The sequence below is a fragment of the Microcebus murinus genome, chromosome 19 (assembly GCF_040939455.1).
Source record: "Microcebus murinus isolate Inina chromosome 19, M.murinus_Inina_mat1.0, whole genome shotgun sequence".
Classification (NCBI taxonomy): domain Eukaryota; kingdom Metazoa; phylum Chordata; class Mammalia; order Primates; family Cheirogaleidae; genus Microcebus; species Microcebus murinus.
This window is the reverse complement of record NC_134122.1, coordinates 22754078-22770320: the sequence shown is the minus strand read 5'-3', so window position 1 is coordinate 22770320 and position 16243 is coordinate 22754078. Positions and strand designations below refer to the sequence as shown.

Genomic DNA, 16243 nt, shown 5'->3' with positions numbered 1-16243 from the left:
GGGAAGGTTTCAGGACAGACCTGCACGGTCCAAGGCCTGAGAGGGGATCCCTGGCCTACCCCAGCCTCCTGTAGGCCTTCGCTGTGCACCTGCCAAGTCTGGGCATGGTCTTTCTCCAAGCAGAGGCATCCAGACAGAGCAGGAGGGGCCCTGAAGCTGTTGCTGGCAATGCAGGCAACCCTGGCATGTCACTTACACTCTGGGCCACAGTCTGCCCATCCGAACCAGCTGGGCTATAGATCTTGAAGGACCATCTGGCTCCAATATGCTCTGACTTTTCCATCTTGGAAACCACAACTGAAGAGCTGAGAGCCTCTTCCCTCCCCAGGGACTCTCTGTAGAGGCCATCGACAGAGGGGCCCGGCTCCTTCATGGAGAGCCTGCAAAGAACTCAGCCCCACCCCCACCCCATTGGCCAGGAGCTCAGCTGGGTCCCCAGGAGGAAACGTGCCCCTTTCCTGCCAACAGAGAGAGCCAGTTACCACGCACTTCCATTTGAAAAAGCCTGACATCTCTTGTATGTGGACTGGGCATTAGATGGCAGGAGGGAATTTTTCTTCATTCTTCTAACTGTGGCATAGAAAACTCTGTCAATAGTTAGAGAAAGCTCTTGAAATATTTATGGATGTAATGATGTGATCTAGGAGGGGGCATTTCTTGAAACATTTCTGGGAAATCAAACACACAGAAATGTGTAGAGACAGATGAAAGGAGCCTGGTAGAGGACTGCTCGTGGCTGAGGCCGGGTGACGGGTACATGGGAGGCTGTCACACTATGTTCTCCATACCCGGGTATGTTTAGAAACTTCGTGGTAAGATGCTGAGAAAAGAAAACTTTGTTTTTAGACGTATGTACAAATACATCCCGACAGGATGTATTTGTACATCCAGAGGAGGCATGACAGTCACTCTGTCTGCAGTGATGGGGCTGTGGAGGGGTGGCGGGGGACTTTAACCTTCTGGGCGGAGCAGGAACACCAGTGTGTCTGCTCAGTGCCTGTGGTGGCCACGCCTGCCCGGCCACCCCTTGTTATTGCACTGGCATCTGTGGGTCCGCGGCCCCCAGCCAGGTGCTGTCATCACACCTCCACCGAGCGAGGGAACGGGAGCCGGCATGCAACCGTGCTACCTGCCGCCAGGGAGGAAGAGAAGTGCTGGGACCGGACCGGCACCCAGGCACCCCACCTTCCAAGTTCCCACTCCTGGCCACCCCGAGCTCTGTGACTGTTTATTGTTTCATGAGCATATAACCAAAATTAAAAAAAACCATTAAAGCTTGTGAAAGCAGAAAATCCCATAAGAGAATATTTTAAGTGTTTTTAAAAGTGTTTCAAGTTTTTATAATAAAAAAAAGTTATTGCAGACTTGCTTTGTTCCTGCCAATTACAGTAACCAAAAGTGGAGAAATCACAGATAAATCCGAACTTTGTCATCCAGATCAAAGATTTCTGAAAAGCCTTTGAAACTGTCTGTGAATCAGGTTGTACCAAGGTACACACCCACCAGCAAGGCAGAACGTGGGTGCACACGCCACTTCCACTGTCCTCGAAGTGGGTGTCAGTAACCCCTAAAACGTGCTTGCCCTTGGGCCCACCAAGAACGTACCCTAATAAAACAAGAAAATGAAAGGACACATGGAGCTTTGGTTTAGAGCTAGGGGTCCAGGACCACCCCTATCCCAGCTTCAAATCCCAACTCAGCCACTCCTAGCTGTGTGACTTGGGTAAGTTCCTTAACCTCTGTGTGCCTCGGTTTACTCATCTGTGAAATGGAGATAACAGCCATTCCTTACCTTGTACAACTGTTGTGAGAACAGATTGACACCCGTAAGGTGTCACAGAGGGTGCCTGGCACATAGTAAGTGCTCAGTAACTGTGAGCTGCTACCGTGTAACCCACAACACAGGCTGGTGCTCTGGGCTGTCGGTGGCGAGAACTAGCTTGCTTGTCTATTTTTCCCAGCGGCAGTTGGTGGACCCCCTTTGAGAGGCACTGACACCCACCCAGCTGCTTGTACAACAGTGACAAGCAGTTAACACACTGATGGGCCGCAGTGTGGTCATGTGCGGCTGCTCACGTCACTGTCCCTCCACAGCGAGGAAGTCACCTCCCAGGGGCCATTTCTGGAGGGTGGGGTCTACACGTGTTTTTTAATTTATAATTTCAATTATAAATGCTGCAAAATGTTCACAACGTACATATTCTTCTTGTAATAACCACCGGCCCAGGAGGCAGGACAGCCTCACCTGGAACAAGCCGGGGGCCCAGGGGTGCAGCCTGCAGGAGGGCAGACTTCTGTGCGGGCTTTAATCGTTGTTTTAGCTCTACTGGGACGGCGGGCGGGCCAGACGCAAACTGGACACCCTGTAAAGAATTCCTCCCATGAAGCCAGTGGCCTTGGCTTACCCGCTGCCCCGAGAAACCCTGAAACTCACTCACCCCAGGGACGGACAACTGGGAGCTGCCCAGACTGTCACACCTGCTCAGGAGTGGCAGAGAAAACCCAACATCCCATTTTCTTTCTTTGATCCCGTACCTGCGTGGAAACTGAGGCTGGGTTTTATCTTGGAGGCCACAGGGACAGCAGGGAGGAAGCTCTTTCCCGACGTCGCTGACGGAGGGAGTGCTGAGGGTGGCTGGCTGTCGGCCCCACGCTCCACGGGGGATGGAAGCGGCTCCCGGGGCTGGGGGGAGAATCGCACAGCAGGGCGGGGCGTGAGGACCAGGCACAGAGGGATGACACACCAAGTTCCTTGTGAGCTGAAGTCACGCGCTGATTAGAACCTCCTGTGTGCCAAGCGCTACAGACACATGGACATTGCAGGGAACACAAGGGGCAGACTCACCGCTCACCTCCTTCAACTCCCAGCGAACAAGCGAATGAATGATTGAATGAACGATGCCGCCTGGCTGTTGTCCTCACTCCCTTTTCCATTACCACCCCGCCCCCCGCCAGTGGAGGGAGTTCTCACCTAAACCAGCCTGATGGGTAATTGTATGCGTCACCCTGACTGGGCCACGCGGTACCCAGATATTTGGTCAAACATAACCCTGGGTGTCTCAGATGAGTTCGACATTTGAACTCATCCAAACTGAGTGCAGCAGGTGGCCTGCCCTAGGGTGGGTGGGCCTCGCCCAATCGGTGGAGGCCTGCATAGAACAAAGGTGGACCCCCCCCAAGGAAGAGAACGCGCCCCACCCCATGGCCCAGGCTGGGACGTTGGCTCTTTCCTGCCTTCACACTCGAAGGGAAACACCAGCTCATCCTGGGTCTCACTCCTGCTGCACGTGCCATGGTACTTAGCACCTAACGACTCAGCTCTCACACGTGGTATTTAACCGACCTGTTTTGGAACAAAGTAATGTACCTTTTTTAAAGTTAAAATACAAATACTGTGCAGGCATGTTAAAAGTTATAAAATCATCTTTAAAAAATAGACAGATCACAAAACTATATTTCTGGCTGGGTGTGGTGGCTCACACCTGTAATTGGCTGAAGTGGGAGGATCGCATGAGGTCAGGAGTTTGAGACCAGCCTGAGCAAGAGGGACACTCTATCTCTACTAAAAATAGAAAATATTAGCCAGGCATGGTGGCACATGCCTGTAGTTCCAGCTACTCGGGAGGCTGAGGCAGGAGGATCACTTGTGCCCAGGAGTTTGAGGTTGCTGTGAGCTGTGATGACACCACTGCACTCTAGCCTGGGTGGCAGAGCAAGACTCTGCCTCAAAACAAAACAAAACAAAAAACTGTATTTCTACCAGGATTATAACTACATGAAATATGTACACATGTAGTTTAAGGTTAGGAGGGAGCTTGAGAAATGTCATACGAGTGGGAAGGCACAGCATGGGGCCCTGTTAAGTCCATGGCCTCCTGTGTCCACCATGAATTTGTGCAGATCCCTGACTGTCCCTCCTCGTCCTCTAACTCCAGCTTCCCCAGCTGCGCCAGGGACCAGGCCAAGAACACCCTCGCCAGCGCCCACTCACCAGCTGACCACTCCAGGGGAGGGAGGGCGCCCGCTTCTTCCTGGCCTTCCTCTCCAAGGAGCGGTCCCTGCACGGGCCGGCGTGGGACCACCTCCTGTCTGCTGGGCTGAGGTCCGGGGTGGTGCTGGGCTTCGAGTCTCTGGAGTCCAGACCCACCTCCTCCAGTGGGTGGCGGGAGGAGCGGCCACTGCTGCCCTCCCGGTCCTGCGCCTTGGAGCGGCGGGTGGCCGCAATGAGGGCGATGCTCTTGGTGCCCGCGGCCATCTCCTGGAGAGCCTGGGTGCTCAGGGCTGGGCTGCCGGCTTCCCCTGCCAGCCTCGGGGTGCTCAGCTCTGGGCTGGCGGGGTACAGCTTGGAGACTAGGCTCTTCAGGCTCAGAGGGCTCGGCTTCTGCAGGAAATCAGCACCGGAGGATGGTCAGATACTACCAGGCTGTCACCATTGTCCCAGCCTGGGGCCCCAGAAACAGACCTGGAGACAATGACTCCAGGCAAGCAGTTTATCAGCAGAGTAAGAATGGTAGGGGTGGAACAGGGCAAAGAGGGGAGTGTAGAGCCAGTTCCTGCCCTGGCAGGGGTGTGTAACCTCATTGGGGTGCCCAGGGAGAGCATGGTGCTTGGCCTCTGCAGGGGCACAGGGGTCTCCCAAGGCTCTCGTGGGGCAGGGGCCATCCTCAGTATGGTGACCGGATGCCGGTGACCGGACATGTCCAGCACCTGCTCACTTACACTATCATTAGCAATAACCAGTAGTAATAGCTTCTTAATAATAGTTCATAGGAAAGGACCAAAATTACTAACTTGTGAACATTCACAGCTTCCTCCGTCCCCTGAGCCCACCCATCTGCCAAGGAGGTTCCTGTGTTTGGTGTCCCACCTGCTCCTCCCCACCCCAGGAAGGGACAAATCCCTGCTGATCTGTACAACAAAGGGACAGACGGAAACAGAAAAGCGAGGCAGAGAGGCCATCTGGGCTCAGGAATGTTGGTTGGGGCAAACTGGGATGGGGGCTGTTGAGTGTCCGGGCTGAGTGGCCCTTTGTTCTTCAAGAGAAACACAGGGAAAGGAACGAGACTTCTCCCTTGGGTTGTTGGACCGTTTTTCCTTGAGTTCGGTACCAGGTACCTGGATTTATCATTTGCAGGTGAGGAAACAGAGGCTCAGAGACAGGAAGTAACTTGCCCAAGGTCACACAGCTACCAAGGAATGGGGGATCTCATCCTGGTCTGGCTGATTCCTGGGCCCAACCTCTTGGCAATCAGACTGTACTGAACTCCCAAAGCACCCACACCCCAGAGTGAACATGAGGCCGCAGGAGCTCAGAAAGTACTTTTCATTCATTCATTTAACCCTCCCAAGTGCCCGAGAAGTGGACGTGATCCCCCAAAGCCAGCACAAGCCGGGCGTGCTGAGGCCCGGGCAGGTCACGCCCCTTTCCCATGTCTCCTTTTCTCAGTCTGCAGGTGGAGGGCAGCAATGCCCCCGCACCATAGCACACGGGGAGGAGTCTGCACCGGGATGGACAGTGTCCCCACAAAAGTCACGTCCACCCAGGACCTCAGAATGTGACCTATTTGGAAAGAAGGTGTTTGCAGATGTAACTAGTTAAGGATCCAGAGATCAGGTTGTCCTGGGTTTAACCCTAATGACTGCTGTCCTCACAGACAGGGACACGGCACAGATGTAGCCACATGACAGAAGCAGAGACTAAAGCTATGCGGCCACAACCCCTGGGGTCACAAGAAGCTGGACACAAGGAAGGAACCTCCCTAGAGCCCCCAGGGGGGGTGTTGCCCTGACCACACCTTGGTCTTGGACTCAGCCTCCAGAGTGTGTGAGAATGAATTTATTTTCTTTTTTTTGAGACAGAGTCTCACTTTGTTGCCCAGGCTAGAGTGTTGTGGCGTCAGCCTAGCTCACAGCAACCTCAAACTCCTGGGCTCAAGCAATCCTCCTGCCTCAGCCTCTCCAGTAGCTGGGACTACAGACATGTGCCACCATGCCCGGCTAATTTTTTTTCTATACATTTTTAGTTGGCTAGCTAATAATTTTTTTCTATATATTTTTAGTTGTCCAGCTAATTTCTTTCTATTTTTAGTAGAGACAGGGTCTCACTCTTGCTCAGGCTGGTCTCGAACTCCTAAGCTCAAATGATGCTCCCGCCTTGGCCTCCAGGAGTGCTAGGATTACAGGCGTGAGCCACCACGCCCAGACGCAAGAATGAATCTCTGTTGTTCAAGATGCCCAGACGGTGGTACTTTTTGTGGCAGCCCCAGGAGGCCGACAGGGTGACTGAAATACCCAACTTGGTGCCAGGCTCAGCGAGTGGTCACTACCATTGTGATGGCTGTTTAAGGAGAGCCCTCCTTCTGGAAGCTTCTCTCCTGATCTCCCTTGGCCAGCGTGGCTCTGACAGGGCCACAATGACCCCGCTGGGGAAGGGGAACCTCTCTAGAGCCCAGGGCTCCGGTCAGCGCCACACACCAACCTCGTGAACTGGTGGGGTTAGCAGGATGCGGACCGATGGTGGAGGGAGAAGAGAGTCTTGCTTTCCCGGTTTCTTCAGTGACGTAGCTTTTGATGACTTGTACCCATCACTGCAGAGGAGACACAGAGGCGTCAGCAGAGCCCACGGCCAGGGCCCTGAGTCCTTCCTCCAAGCCGGGGCAAGCCTGAGCCTGAGCCTCTGGCCACATGGACTGCAGCCCATGTATTAGGTCAGGGCCGGTGGCCTCTACCATGCTTCTGTGATTTGGGGCCACTGGGCTCATTCACACTGGTCACCTACCATGGGCCTGATCCTGTACGTGGAGCCAGGTGTGCAGGGTCTTAGCAGACACAGCCCCTGCCCTCCCACATGACCTCTGAGCGAGGAAGTCAGAGGACACTTGGACAACAGCTGCAAGGCATGACACTACTGTGCAGAAAACAGGAGGAAAAGGCAGAGCGGTCTCCAACAGGCTGCGGAGAGACCTTGAGGGAGGCGGGGGCAATAAGGACTGAGCCTGGTCTTTGTCCCCAGTCCCTGGCGCAGAGCCTCAATGTCTCTGCTATGTTGATGGTGACTCCTGTGGCCCTGGATATCTGCAGAAGGGGGCTGTCACCAGAAGGACCAAGCATGTGACTAGAGGGTGGGAACCTTGGGCCAGCGACCTCTCCAGAGAGGGGAGGGGGGCTGGAGACTGAGTTCCGTCACCTGCCAATGACATAATCAACCACATCCACGTAATGAAGCCCCAGAAAACGTCTGGACACCAAAGCGTGGAGTAGATTCCTGGGTGGTGAACACAGTGATGTCCCAGGAGGCTGATAGGTCCTGCCCCCCCCCCCGGGGTGACAGCCTGGCTGAACCTTAGCTGGAGACACGGCTCCCTCGAGCTGCCTTGGACCCAGAGCCACAGCTCTGCCTCGCAGGGTGGAGGCAGTTCAGCCTGCTGTCTGGCCACAGTCCGGGCTGCTGCTGCAGGTGTCGCTCTGACACAGGCCAGGCGGAAGACCGAGTCCTGTGTGGGCCAGAGGTCAGAGGCCCCGGCTCACTCCATGAACCTACAAGCAGCCCCGTGTCTGAGCTCCTTTTTCTCAGAGTGGGGCCGACACCTGCTGGCACCCAGATCTCAAACCTCTGGCCTCCAGAACTGCGAGACAAAGTGTCTGCTGTCTAAGCACCAGTGTGTGGCGTTTGTTACGGCAGCCTGAGCTGGGACAGTGGCACAAACTGGCAAACGATTAAATATTAAACCTAGGTTCTGAGTCTGCAGGTGTTCCATCTACTGGTGTAAGTTTTGGCATATTAGACAATACCAAGATAAAAGTGAAAGAGAGAGAGAGAGAGAGATGAAGGGGAGATAGGCTTTGAGGTAGGAATAAATAGCTAACATTGAATGAAAATTTTTGAATTTCAAGATTCTGTATGTATCTTGAAAAAGATACACATAGAACAGAAAGGGATTCCTGCACCAACTCCCCAGCCTCATGGCCGGTCCCTCCAGTGAGCATCTGTCTCCTGGGACGTATTTATTGTTCCTCAAACAGCCCTGCAAGGATGGGGATGTCGGTCACCCTTTGCAAAGAGGACATGGCTCTGAGCTGTGCCTGGGCCCTGTGTGTCGGCTGAGCGTCCCGGGGTTCAGGTTCACGTCCACCGCCGGCCCCCCGACCCCAGGCTCCCCAGCTCTGGGAGGCAGGCCCAGGGAGGGAGGGGAGGACGCCCACCCACCTGTCTCTCTCCAGGAGCATCAGAGGCAACTCAAACTGGGCGCCCCACGGGAGGTCCTTCCTGTCATCTGGCTGGTCTCGGCTGGACTCCTCCGGCGGGGGAGATATATTCAGAACAGAGCCGTCCTGGACCAGACAGAGGAGCCGAGTGAGGCCAGCAAGGACGTGGGAAGCTGCCATCAAGCAGGTGGTCCCCAAAGGGTCACAGGAAGTTCGGCTCGCTTCCTGCCACCACCACTGGAAGGGCAACCCTGGCTCCCTCCCTGTGCCCCACCATGAAGACTGAAACCAGAAAGGAGGACCCCCAGGGCACAGCCTTGACCTTGAGCAAAACTGGCGCACCAGGGAGACACCTGTTGTCAGAGGCCCTCAAAAGCCCGCAGGTCCTCGAAAGGTCAAACAAAGAATTGTCTGTGACCCAGCAATTCCCCTGTGGGTGCACACCCCATGGCCGTGAACACCCCACAGGGCTCGAAAGCAGGTCCCACAGAGGCACTCGCACGCCGTGCTCATGGCAGCGTCACTCGCAGCAGCCAGAGGTGGGGGCAGCCCAGCGTCCACAGACAAAGCATGCCCCGCCCACGCAGTGGAATATTACTCAGCCCTAAAAAGGGGGGAAACCCCGACACCTGCTACAGTGTGGACGGACCTTGAGGATGTTATGCTGTGTGAAACAAGCCAGTCACAAGAGGACAAATCCTGCGTGATGCCACTTACCTGAGGTGCCAGAGCAGTCAGACCCACAGAGATAGAAAGTAGGACGGCAGGTGCCAGGGGCTGGGGAGGGGGAAGCAGGAGTGGGTGTTTGCGGGGACACAGTTTCAGTTTGGGACGAAGAAAGGATTCTGAGGGTACAAGGTCTGCACGTGGACGGTGGTGCTGGTTGCACGACAACGTGAATGTGAACTGTGCACTTAACAATGGCTAAAACGGAAAATTTTGTCTTATATCTACTTTAGCCCACACATACACAAAATAAAATGGACAAGAAAATCCTGTGGGTGCAGCTGGCAACTCAGCAGTGGGTGACACCAGGCCCGGCCAGACCAGGGACTCTGGGGGCTGCCCGTGACATGGCATCCTTCAAACCCATAGTCTTTAAATGTGTGTTCGAGGAGCTGAGTGATTCGGAAGGCAGAGGAGAGGAGGAGGAGGAGGACTCTAGTGGGGTGCCACCCCCACAGACCCAAGAGACTCCTGTCCACCCCGAACCCACACGTGCCACTCGCAGGCCTTGGCTCTCCTGTCTCCCAGGGCCTGCTGCCACCTTCCAGTGGCGTATCCAGGTGCAACCTCCACCCACTGTGACCCAAGAAGGGCCCCTTCCCAGCACAGGTCAGGTCTGCTCGCCCCTCCAGCCTGAGCCCACGGGAGGCTGTCCAGCTGGCCGGCCGTGACCCCGCTCTGGCCAGAGGTCAGGCACACTGACACTGACTGGCTCGTGTGGATGATAGAGCCGCTGGGAAGGACCTTTCTGAGCACTCGCCTGTGTCCGGCAAGCGGGGAGGTGATGGGGGGGAGGGCTGGCTCCCCAGAGCCGCCTCTGAGACAAGACCGAAGGAGCTCCTTCAAGAGGTGGTCCCAGGAAATGCGGTGCAGGGGTGAGACGTGGAGGGAAGGCTGTTGACAACGCGTGCGTCAGGGACAGGCTTCTGCTGTGAGTCCCAGGACCACGTGGAGCCCACCTCATGGCTGTCTCCATGGAGAGGCAGGGAGCCGGGGTGTCTCCCCACCCATTTCTGTCAGCCGCAGGCTGGGGGCTGCCGTGAGTTGGGGGTAACCCTCGGCTCCTCTGTCCTGCCCCACGGGAGCCGAGAGGACCCGCAGCTGGAGTGATCGGGGCACTTAGAGGAGGGAATTTGCAGAAGGACAGAGAGGTTACACGGTGGCTGCCCCAGTGACAGCCAACAAGATCTGCACAGATGAGAGTTCACCAGGGACAGGGACGTGCAGGAGGCAGGGAGAACGGTGAGCACCAGAATCCCACAGGCACCAGGGCCCAGGACTCGGGGCTTGGGAACACCCGTGGCTTCCCATAGTGAGGGCTTAGGGCTCTGCAAGGGGTGATGGAAGCCTTCAAGAAGCGAGTGTGCGTGAGTACCCTGGACAGGGCAGGTTTGGGGGGCGACAAGGGAGGGCCTGTGTTTGGAGACCTGAGATGTTATTTCTACTCGAGGCCAAAAAAATGCATTATTCATAGTGAAAGTTGTTTGAGTTCCATCTAATTAGAAGTCAGTCATGGGTGGCACAGTGCACCTGTAATCCTAGTACTCTGGGAGGCCAAGACAGGAGGATGGCTTGAGCCTGGGAATTTGAGACTACAGTGAGCTATGATGATGACCCTACAGTCTAGCCCAGGCGACAGAGCAAGATCTTGTCTCAACAAAAAGAAAGAAGTCAATCATTAACAGGCAAATGCTAACACTCGAGCATCTAGACACCAAGAAGTTCTCAGTGTACCTACTTCGCTGGCAAAGATCACAAAGTTTAACCCTGGAGAGGGAGGCAGGGGTGGGGATACCGCACATGGCGATGGGTGTGTGGGTGGCACCGTCCCCATGGAGGGCCGTTGGGCAACATTGGTGAGAATTCTAAAGCGATTCTCCTGCACCCAGCACACGTACTCATGGGAGTTCGTGCTAAAGATGCACAGGCTTGGGGGCAGATGGCACCTACGGTGGCCACTGTGCGTTGCAGGCAGGACCAGCCAATGGGTGCTGAAATGCATGCACAAGAGAACGATGAGACACAGGGTGTGTGCAAAGTCTTGATATGTTTCCCCACAAGACACTCATCACAAAAGAAAAACAGTGCAGTGGAACGGCCTGGCAGACACCACCTTGACCAAGGGGTCAAGGTCAACATCACCTACAAAGATGACAAGTCCGCATTGCGCACCTCTGGATGACACACTGAGGACACAGCTCGCCTCTATGGTGTTCTTGCCAAAAACACATGACCTCAACCTAACCACAAGAAAACATCAGACAAACCCCAGACAGGGAACGTTCTACAAAGTAACCGACCCACACTCTCCAAGTGCTAAAGTTGTCGTGGAAGGTAAAGGACTGAGGCACCTGCCCAGGTTAGAGGAGATGGAGGAGCTACGACAACTACTAACGTGAGTCCTGAACTGTGTTGTGGACCAGAAAGGACATTTGTGGGGGGAAAAACACATTATAGCAAAAGACACTCCCATCACCCCATCACTCAGGAATTGGGCGAGGATGTGGAGTGACGGGAATTCTCATTCATTGCTGGTGGGAATGCAAAACAGCGCAGCCCCCTCGGAGGACAGCTTGGCAGTTTTTTTACAAAACTAAACATACTCCTACCCTCCAACCCAGCCATCGCTCCCTGGCATTTACCCAAAGGAGCTGAAAATTTATGTCCACACAAAAACCTGCACATGCACGTTTATAGCGGCTTTATTCGTAGCCAAATCTCAGAGCTACCGAGATGTCCTCCCACAGGCAGCGGATACGCTGTGGTACGTGCAGACAATGGGGTGCTGTTCAGCGCTAAAAACAGAGCTATCGAGCCGTGGAAAGACATGGAGGAGCCTTAAATGCATTCTACTAAGTGAAAGAAGCTGGACTGGAAAAGCCACGTGCTACAGGATTCTGTGTCCTGTTCTGGAAAAGGCTCAACTGTGCAGATGGTACAAGGACCAGCGGTCATTGGGGGCTCTGGGGAGAGGGATGAACAGGGAGCACAGAGGATTCTAGGGCAGAGGAACTGCTATGTTTGGTGACGTCATGGTACACACATGACTGCATGCATTTGTCTAAACCCACAGTGATACCATACCGAGAGTTAGCTGTAAGGTGAATGGCGGACTTGGGGTGACATGATGTGTCCATCCCTACAACAAACGCTCTGCTCTGCTGGGAGACACTGATAATGGGTGGGCCGTGCTACTTGGGGGCTGGGGGTCCACAGAAACCCTGTGCCTTCCGCCCAATTGTGCTGTGATCCTTAAACTGCTCCAAAAATAAATTCTATTAAAAAACAAAACAAGGCTAGGCACGGTGGCTCACGCCTGTAATCCTAGCATTCTGGGAGGCCGAGGCGGGAGGATCACTCAAGGTCAGGAGTTTGAACCAGCCTGAGCAATACTGAGACCCCATCTCTACTAAAAATAGAAAGAAATGCATCGGCCAACTAAAACTATACAGAAAAAATTAGCCAGGCATGGTGGTACATGCCTGTAGTCCCAGCTACTCAGGAAGCTGAGGCAGGAGGATCGCTTGAGCCCAGGACTTTGAGGTTTCTGTGAGCTAGGCTGATGCCACAGCACTCTAGCCTGGGCAACAGAGTGAGACTGTCTCAAAAAAAAAGAAAAACAAACAAAACAAAAAATGCAAAACTAAGAATAAGACATGTCTGGCGTAGGGTCCTCTAGCTCTGCCCCGGAAGCCCTGTCTTTTTGTGTCCTGACCGAGAGCCACAGCCAGCCTTGACCACCCCGTGACCTGCCAGCTATGGGGCTTTGCCAGCAGGCTTGAGCCTAAACCTGGCCTTGAGCATTACCAGGCACTGGAGGTACCTAGGTTGTTGTCCAGAACACTGAGACTGTCCCTGGTCCCAAGCAAATTCCTCAAACCCTAGCATAAATGTCTCGCCCCACCCTTCACCAAGGACACACCTGGGAGCACCCTGGTCTCTCCCTGTCCCCTGCAGCCCCCATCAGTTCCCCCGATGAATGCTTGGCCCATCACCCGGCACCTGGTGCCTCTTGCTTTGGCGTCCCAACCAGCCCCACCTCGGGACAGCTTGGAGCACTCCCTGGTGGGGACTCCCCTGCTGCCACTTCTGGGGTGGCTCCAGCTTGGATTTAGGGTTCAGTGGGACAGAACATACAGGACACATGGGAAGGGCAAGGATGGTGATGACACTTTGCAAGCAGGAGACAGATGTGCAAGCCCCAGCAGAGCCACCCCACATAGCCACTGAGTCACAGACCCACCACGGAGCCTGGTACTTCTGTGCCAGGGATGGGGAAGTGGCTTTAGCTTCAGGCAGACCCCTGTCCCCTCCCTCACACTGTACTTCTGGGTGATGGCCCCCGCTCAGGCTGAGGTCTGGAGGTTTCATCTCCATGCTTTAAGAGGGTGAACAGAGGTTCTCTGGCTGGGGGACACCAGGCTGGGGACACAGGGTTAGGTGATGGCAGCATTCACACTCACGGCCCATGTGGAGGCCCCTTCGTGGCGTTCTTGCCCTAGTGAGCTCCCAGCTGGGCACCAGCCCACCCCCTGGAGAGCTGGCAAGCCCCGGAGGAGAGTCCTAGAACGACATCTTGCTGAGGTTCCTCAGAAGACACCTGTGCGGGCCACCCAGACAACAAGGCCCCCAGTCAGGGAGCTCAGGCTGCCTCTCCAGCGGCTTTCTGTCTCCCACAAGGAGCCCTGGCCATAGCCAAGGATCACAGCATCGTGGAGGCAGAAAGCAAACCCTCCCTGCCACTGTGAGCAGCACGGGCCACCGGCACTCCCAGGTGTGCCAGGCCGCACCAGGCCTCCCGGCCAGCCTTGCTCTTCAGGGCTCTGGCGGGGCTCGCCATGTGCGTAAGCCCACCCGCATCCCCCACCAGGCAGGCCCGTCCTCCACCTACGGCATTCTGGCTTGAGGCAGCTGGCAGCTGCTGTTTCTACCTTTCCTCTTCTGCTTCAGGCCTGGTGGAGGGCAGAGCCCCGCACGGGCCGGCCCGGAGCAGGGCACGATGGCACTGGCCACGGGCCTGAGCCCAGGGTGCAGCACTGCCGGTGGCAGGTCGGACTCACCCGGAGGGAGCTGGACATGAGCGAGTGCAGCAGCAGCAGGCGGTTCAGCGTGCCCTCGCCCAGCTCCCGCGCGTACAGGCGGTACCGCTTGTCCAGGGCCTCCGGCACCGGGATGCCGCCGTCTGTGGGAGCAGCAGAGAGCAGAGGTTAAAGCAGGCCCACACACGCAGACCAAGGCCTCAGGCCGTGCTCTCCTCCCGAGCGGCAGCCTCTCCATCCTTCAGGTCTCGGCTCAAGCGTCACTTCTTCCCAGAACCTCCTCTGACCACCACCCCTCGGACAAGGCCAGGCCACCCCCTCCCCACTACTCTCAGATCTCTGTCTCCTTTCCAGCTGCCATTCCAGGGCAAAATTACACAGTTCCCTATGTGACTGGCTATTCAGTGTCGGTCTTCCCAAGGAGACTGTCAACTCCAGGGGACACCACCTGCCCAGCTTGGTGACGGCTGCATATGCAGCACCCTGTCCGATGCCTGGCGTTCAGAAAAGGTCTGTGGAACTGTTGAATGAATGAATGGGCAGAGGAGAAGCAGGTGTGGATTCCCTTCCCCCTGCTGCTGCATCCAGGTGCTCAAGTTCAGAGGAGACAATGGCCACTGAGGAGGAGACAAAGAATTGGGCACCGATGACAAATCCCAACTCCTCCATGCCGCACCCTGCTGCTTCCTGGGGTATTAGCTTCTACAGAGACAGAAAGGTCAGAGAAACCAAGGAAAGGCACCTGTGTAGCTTCACACTCGTGGCAACTCCGTGTGTGTAGTGTGTGTGTGTGTAGTGTGTGTGTGTGTGTGTGTTTGTATGTGTAGAAGCACGTCACGGTGGCCCTGCCAACCACCCTGACCCTGCACAACCCCCAGGAAAGCATGCGCTTCCCCAGAAGTTTCCTGCTGCTGACATCAGCAGCTCCAGGCGGCCTTCCTGCTGCCGCATGGGCAGCTGTGGCATCGCCAGTGAATTGAGAGAACACAGGACATCCCAACAGAATGCAGTGGCGGGGGCGGGGGCGAGGTGGCAGGATGTTCTCTCACTGCGGACAACGTTAACTCGGATAAGTCTGTACATCAGTATTGTCAAAGTTTTAGTTGGCCAATTAATTTCTTTCTATTTTTAGTAGAGACGGGGTCTCGCTCTTGTTCAGGCTGGTTTTGAACTCCTGACCTTGAGTGACCCTCCTGTCTCGGCCTCCCAGAGTGCTAGGGATTACAGGCATGAGCCACCGTGCCCGGCCAGAAAATGTTCTTGTTTTTAGAAGATATACCCTAAAGTATGTAAGGGTATTGAAAAAATGCTTTAGAAGAGAGAGAGAGAAAGGAGAGGAAGAGGGAATGTTACTGCCTGGGAATCCACAGGAATTTTTTGTGCTGATGCTACTCTTGCCACTTTTCTGTAAGTCTGAAATTATATCAAAATAAAAAGCTAAAAAAGAAAAGAAAACATGGGGCAGGAGCTCTGAGAGAATGAGGAGGGGGAGGAAGAGGTGTGGCTGGCGTGGCCAGGGCTGCCCACTCCACAGGCTTGGAGACGGGGCGGGGGTGGGGGAGGGGACTGCAGGAACATGGGACACACAGACACTGTCCACATTCACCAACAGGGACAGTGAGAAAGTGAGAGGCGGATTTCATCACACTCTCTTAAAACAACTCCTAGGGTCGCAAGTGAGTGAAAAGCAAAGGCACGCCTGGTCGGTGGGTACGGCAGGCTCCCGCTAGCGTAAGGGTAACCCTCTTGCACACTCGCACCTTGCACGCCGCGCCCAGGGAAGGCTGGCAGGGGGTCGGCAGCAGGCGCAGGGCCGGGGGCGGGGCGGAAGGGAGACGGTGTCTGTGCTGTGCAGTTTGGGCTGCCCCCGCCGCGCCGCGGGGCTGGCCTCACCCTGGATCAGCTGCCGCTGCTCGCGGACAACCTGCTCGCACAGCAGCCGGTGCTGGTGGTAGCGCTGGATCACGAAGTCCTTCTGGCACAGCAGGTTCTTGCGGCACAGGTTGCTGGCCTGCAGCGCCGTGTTCTCCACCTCCAGCTCGTGGGCCCTGCACAGCAGCCGCAGCACCTCCCGCTGCTCCTCGCTGGTCACCTGCCTGGGCAGCAGCTTCTCCATCTGAGACGCCTTCTGCTTGGCGGTGGCCAGGCGCCGCTCCAGCCCCGCCTGACGGAGAGGCCGAGAGGTCGGGGAAGGCGAGGGGCTCCGCGGCCCACCCACGCCTGCTCTCTCCTGCCGGCCAGGTCTACAAACGGCAGCAGGATAACGGACGGCG

At 55.8% G+C, this 16243-nt stretch overlaps 1 protein-coding gene across 1 annotated transcript in view; it reads right to left on the bottom strand.

Moving 5' to 3' along the window:
- Positions 1 to 3803: 3803 nt before the first annotated feature.
- Positions 3804 to 16243, bottom strand: part of LOC105868233 (kinesin-like protein KIF19) — a 37481-nt gene continuing 25041 nt past the window's right edge. The window contains exons 15-20 of the mRNA XM_075994843.1: positions 15864 to 16134; positions 13992 to 14113; positions 8207 to 8331; positions 6479 to 6587; positions 3992 to 4381; positions 3804 to 3944 (exon numbers count right to left, since the gene is read on the bottom strand). Of these exons, the coding sequence (XP_075850958.1) occupies positions 3804 to 3944; positions 3992 to 4381; positions 6479 to 6587; positions 8207 to 8331; positions 13992 to 14113; positions 15864 to 16134 (1158 nt within the window). The remainder of the gene's footprint in view (positions 3945 to 3991; positions 4382 to 6478; positions 6588 to 8206; positions 8332 to 13991; positions 14114 to 15863; positions 16135 to 16243) is intronic.